At 36.6% G+C, this 6297-nt stretch overlaps 1 protein-coding gene across 1 annotated transcript; it reads left to right on the top strand.

Moving 5' to 3' along the window:
• The first annotated feature begins 2249 nt into the window (after positions 1–2249).
• Positions 2250–5668, top strand: LOC133331339 (uncharacterized). The gene is made up of 3 exons (XM_061539736.1): positions 2250–2486; positions 2607–3432; positions 5391–5668. Exons 1-3 carry the CDS (start codon positions 2250–2252, stop codon positions 5654–5656), a joined length of 1329 nt encoding a protein of 442 aa, XP_061395720.1. The 3' UTR covers positions 5657–5668.
• Positions 5669–6297: the final 629 nt, after the last annotated feature.

Here is a 6297-nt window from a genome sequence, read left to right as displayed (position 1 = left end):
TCATGATCGACTTTCGATTTTCTTCATAAATTCTTGGTTTATTATCACAAAGCCGAAATTGTCCAAAAACACATTCCAAAACTTTTTTCATCTGTTGACAACAATTCTTATAAAAAATTAAATATTTAGTCGATTTTTCTTTAGTTGGTAAAAGTCTAAAATCGATTTTGAACAGGTTTGACAAAATCGAAAGATCGAAAAGTCGACTTTATAGTCAAAGGCAAAAATCGAAAAGTCTAAAAATCGACTTTTGCGCTCGACTACGTATCCCTAATTTATAGTGACAATTTCCTATATATATATATATATATATGTCAACCTTTAGGATCCCTTTAAATCAAATAGCAGGAACATTAGTGGTATAAATGTGGCTAAAGCCTTCAAAATACGGAAAATTCGTCGGTGCGGTTATTCGGGAGCTATATAAAAATGTTAATAGATATATAAATACTATTTGGTAGGAAGATTTTAAATGCCATGAGAACAAAGAAGATCAAATTGGAGCCAAATCATTGAATAAAATAAAAATTTAGTCACTTTAGGTTTTGGTTGATTTGACCCTCGAAATATTGTCCGATCATCATCTAAATAGCCGTTCAAAGTATTTGATCAGATGCCCTTCACCGTGTAAAATATGTGGCGTTCTTTATATAATAAAGAGACTAGAAAATCTGACAAAAAATAAAGTTTTCCGTTCATTGCACCCCCTAAATATCATCTCAACATCACCGAAAATTACAGGCATCGCCTTCAACCAAAATCGGAACTTCATGTAAAATTTCAAAGCGATCAGTGCGACATTTCCACACTCTAGTGGGGTTATCATAAAACATAAACATCTTTAACTCCCACATCCAAAGACATAGAACAACATCATTGCTATCAATTTAAAGGTCAACAACTCCTCTCCAATATATGGACTTCAGGAGTAGATATATACGCCATAGAAAGAAAATTTTACCATTATTTCTTTCTTTGGCCAGAATCCCTACCAGGAGTAACATTTCGTGATATTCGGGTCATAATTCTGGCCTCTAGAGCGTCCTGGAAAATCGATAAAAAAAGTGTTTGGTCCATTTCATCGCATAAATATTAATCGATCATAACCAAAAACAAGAGGGGTCTTCATTGCCATAACCCGCCCTACATGTCAAATTTTGGGATGATTGGTATATAACGATGGTCTGTAGCGTGTCTAGAAATTATACTAGACAGACGGACGGACGGACGGAAGGACACACTTATCTAGATCGACACAGCTAGTCGAGATATTACGTTCGGCATAGTAAACGATGGCTCTAGGACCAATTATTCGCTACGTCACAAACACTTGGTGTTCGCACAAAGCTACAATACCCTCACAACATAGTTGTGTAAGGTATAAAACTGCTTTTGGAGGGACCATGACAAAATATTGTTTAAAATATTAAAAAACATATTTTTTGAAAAATTTTTAGTCCGCAATTAGGCTAGGCCATTAAAAATATTTTTAGGAAATCTACGCTTAGGATGGGATCATGAAAAATACTATTTTATAAAAATTCACAATTAGGATAGTAATTTGTTTTTTTTTTTTTTAATTCCACACTAAAGGATAGTATTTTAAGAAAAGTATACGTAAATTCAGTCCTAAAAATTGAGCCGGAAAACATTTTTAAAAAGTCTACTTGTATATATTCTATTTTGTAAATTCCACTATCTTCTGTAAAAAATTCCACATGGGAAAGTTTCCCAATTTGTTTTGTTTTTTATTTTTATAAACCACCCTGTGTTCATGATTTTCTCACCAATACCGTTCACTGATTCCATTTTCACCTCACTTGGCCGGAACATGAACCACTATTCACCACTTTGGTCTGGTATCCTGGATAACTTAGTTAGGGTTGGTAGCTAGGTTAACCAAGGCCCACCTAATACCAAATATTCGGCTGTCTTTGATTTTCTCGCGTATTTTTGTTGTAATTTTTCTAATCCAAATTCTTTTCTTCATTCTTCTACTTTTTTTAGTTTTTTTGTTATCCCCGAAAATCACCGCAACCCCCTCTAATCCTCATTCAATGCTAAAGTGGACACGACAACAACAACGCCAATCTCTTCAACTCTTACAGTCTACACTATCTCCCTCAAATCCTGCAGCCAAAAATCTTCCCTCTCACTCTCTGAAAACCACCGCTAAGCGACATTATTCTAGTGGCAATTTTAAACCAATCTCAGGAAAATCGCAAAATCCTCCCAACAAAATGCCCACCATGACTGAAACATTGGAGAGACGTTTACTTCGCCGTTCCTTGGATAATCATTTGGATAGCCCTCTGGATGATCGTAGACGTCGTTCATCGCCCCGCCATTCTCTGACGGGAAATCATAATAAGGAAAATTTTGGAGTGCATTTTGTTCGACATTCCTTTGGTAATACGAGTCTTAGTGCTCTGCAGGATCTCAGTAATGGTAAAAGTCCACGAAGGCCGCAGGAGGAGACTCCGCCAGCGGGACCCACCATACACATTAAAAGACGTAATTTGCGGCGGGTTTCGATGAACTTGGAAAGGACACCACAATCAAATGATCACATGGGATCACGTTTTTCCGATGATTTTGCCAATGAGGAGGATATAACCCCCTTGGCACGTTTGAAGTTTCGTAATAAAATTAAAGAGGATTCGCTATCCTCATCGAGGATGGGTGATGTTACCTTGGATAGGATGTTGGATGCCATCATAGAGAGTGCCAGGAAAGATGTTAAAACTGTGGAGCCACCTAGGACCCCAGAAGCGGAACCCAAGGATGTGGATAAAGATGAATCGATACATGAAATGGAGGTTAGGACACCTCAACACCTGAAACGCCAACGAGTGGTAAGACGTAAAAATCCCAAAACTACGGATAAAAAGGCGAACAAAGAAAAGGCAAAAGAAAGGAGGGTACAAGAAATGAAAAAGGAGGGGGAAGGGCAAACCTCTCCTCCCCACACTTTGAGATCTCAATCACGCCACGAAATGATCGGCTTAACCTTGCCCAATGGCATACCCAGCCCCGAAACTCCTGAGGCCGTGCAGCATTATGCCAATCATAAATCGCTGCTGAATATGACAACACCACCACCTGCCTCAGAACGACAAGAACAACAGATGCTCTTTGAGGTGGGCAATAGTGTGGCTGTCCATTGCAGTACACCCACCTTGGCTTTGGAGGGCCACTCCATTAAACGTTGCTTGAGTTTTTCTTGTGCCAGTGAGGAGGATGCTGAGGAGGGCAGTTATAGTAAACGGGGATCGATAACCTCTTCCATTGCTAGTTCAACAAATGAACAGCTGAGTGGCAGCTGTTCTTCTTCTTCCAATTCGCTCTCAAATGTAGCCGGAGGAGCAGGAGTGGGACGTGGTTCGCTGGATGTGGCCATTTATTTGGATAATGAAACATTAAATGTACACGGTGAGTTCCAAGTTTAGAACACAGCAATTTTCGCCAATTTCCTCTCTGTGGGGAGAGGGAGAGAAATAATTGCCATTCTCTCTTTGCAGAGAGAAATAATTTTGTATACAAATTTATCTCTCTCCAGAGAGAGAAATATTTCCTATAGACAATTTTCTTCCCAGGAGAGGCATATTTTCTTAAGAAAATTTTCTCTCTCCCCTATAGAAAATTTTCTCTCTCTGGGGAGAGAGATATATTTTTTATAGAAAATTTTCTCTCTCTGGGGAGAGAGATATATTTTCTATAGAAAATTTTCTTTCTCTGGGGAGAGAGATATATTTTCTATAGAAAATGTTCTTTCTCTGGGGAGAGAGATATATTTTCTACAGAAAATTTTCTCTCTAGGGAGAGAGATATATTTTCTATAGAAAATTTTCTCTCTCCCCAGAGAGAGTGACATATTTTCTATAGAAAATTTTCTCTCTCTCTCCCCAGAGAGAGTGACATATTTTCTATAGAAAATTTTCTCTCTCTCTCCCCAGAGAGAGTGACATATTTTATATAGAAAATTTTCTCTCTCCCCTGAGAGAGTGACATATTTTCTATAGAATATTTTCTCTCTCCACTGAGAGAGTGACATATTTTCTATAGAATATTTTCTCTCTCCACTGAGAGAGTGACATATTTTCTATAGAAAATTTTCTCTCTCCCCTGAGAGAGTGACGTATTTTCTATAGAAAATTTTCTCTCTCTCTCCCCAGAGAGAGTGACATATTTTCTATAGAAAATTTTCTCTCTCTCTCCCCAGAGAGAGTGACATATTTTCTATAGAAAATTTTCTCTCTCTCTCCCCAGAGAGAGTGACATATTTTCTATAGAACATTTTCTCTCTCCCCTGAGAGAGTGACATATTTTCTATAGAAAATTTTCTCTCTCCCCTGAGAGAGTGACATATTTTCTATAGAAAATTGTCTCTCTCTCCCCAGAGAGAGTGACATATTTTCTATAGAAAATTTTCTCTCTCTCCCCAGAGAGAGTGACATATTTTCTATAGAAAATTTTCTCTCTCCCCTGAGAGAGTGACATATTTTCTATAGAAATTTTTCTCTTTCCCCTGAGAGAGTGACATATTTTCTATAGAAAATTTTCTCTCTCCCCTGAGAGAGTGACATATTTTTTATAGAAAATTTTCTCTCTCCCCTGAGAGAGTGACATATTTTTTATAGAAAATTTTCTCTCTCCCCTGAGAGAGTGACATATTTTCTATAGAAAATTTTCTCTCTCCCCAGAGAGAGATATATTTTCTATAGAAAATTTTCTCTCTCCCAAGAGAGAGATATATTTTCTATAGAAAATTTTCTCTCTCCCCAGAGAGAGATATATTTTCTATAGAAAATTTTCTCTCTCCCCATAGAGAGATATATTTTCTATAGAAAATTTTCTCTCTCCCCATAGAGAGATATATTTTCTATAGAAAATTTTCTCTCTCCCCATAGAGAGATATATTTTCTATAGAAAATTTTCTCTCTCCCCATAGAGAGATATATTTTCTATAGAAAATTTTCTCTCTCCCCATAGAGAGATATATTTTCTATAGAAAATTTTCTCTCTCCCCATCCTTTTCTCTCTCCCAGAGATTTTTTCTATAGAAAATTTTCTCTCTCTCCCCAGAATTACTATAGAAAATTTTCTCTCTCTGGAGAGAGATATATTTTCTTCAGAAAATTTTCTCTCTCTGGGGCTAGAGATATATTTTCTTTAGAAAATTTTCTCTCTCTGGGGAGAGAGATATATTTTCTTTGGAAAATTTTCTCTCTCTGGGAATAGAGATATATTTTCTATAGAAAATTTTCTCTCTCCATCTCCCCAGAGAGAGTTTCTCTTAGAAAATTCTCTCTTTTTTATATAAAAATATTTCTCTCCGTTCTCTTTGAATCTCTCAACTAAATATCCTTTGTTTCTCTCTCCCTTTCCAGTTATTCGTTGTCGTGATCTGCAACGCCCCAATGGCAGCACCTCATCCAATAATCTCAATGCCTATGTCAAGGTGGCTTTGATCCGCCAATCGCAATCCCAAAATCAATGCTATCAACGTACCGTGGTCCACCGCCACTCCAATCGTCCCTACTTCGATCATTGTTTCAAATTCGATCTCAGCGATTTGGCAGCAGCCGTAGAGGAAATCAATCCCGACGATCGCCTACAAATGTCGGTGTGGCATCGTGATCGCCAGCATAAGTGAGTATGATCGTAGTTGCTCAGGCATAGACATGATAAGAAAATAAAATAAAAAAAAGGCTTTTGTTAAAAACGAAAATGAAAACGCGTACTAGGCAAAACTCAAACCGGAATTTATCTTTTTTTAGACTTAAAACTAAATTGTAGTTAAGAAAAATTGAAAAAAAAATCTAAAAAAAAATTGAAAAATTATTTGAAATTAAAAATTGAAAAAAAAAACAAAACCAAAAGTGTTTTCTTTTTTATTTGTAGATTTAGTTTAGAAATTAAATTTTGTAAATTGTTTGGAAATTTGGTGTATTTCACTTCCTTACAACCTTATCCTCCTTCATACCTCCAGTGTTACTCCACATGCTCTGCTTGTGTACCAAAAAAACAAAAAAAAAAAAAAAAAAAAATTAATGTTGGCTCTTGGGTCTCATTAAGTACTTGAATATTTTTTTTGCCTCTCTAATGGTTGCCAGCCCACTTTCCCCCCCAGTTCCCTCCTCTCCTATTCTCCCCCTTCCATCCTTGTATTTATTGTTGTATTTGTATTTGCCTCTCTCCCTGCCCGACAGGGATAACTTTCAATTTACTTGGTAACAATTTTTTTCTTTTGCTTTTTTGGTCGTCTAGTCACAAAAATTATTTAATTATTGTTGT

Source organism: Musca vetustissima, unplaced genomic scaffold (assembly GCF_032173495.1).
Source record: "Musca vetustissima isolate MV318-11 ecotype Yass unplaced genomic scaffold, APGP_CSIRO_Mvet_v1 utg58416, whole genome shotgun sequence".
Classification (NCBI taxonomy): domain Eukaryota; kingdom Metazoa; phylum Arthropoda; class Insecta; order Diptera; family Muscidae; genus Musca; species Musca vetustissima.
Note: the sequence above shows the minus strand (reverse complement) of the source record. Positions and strands in the feature narration are given on the sequence as shown.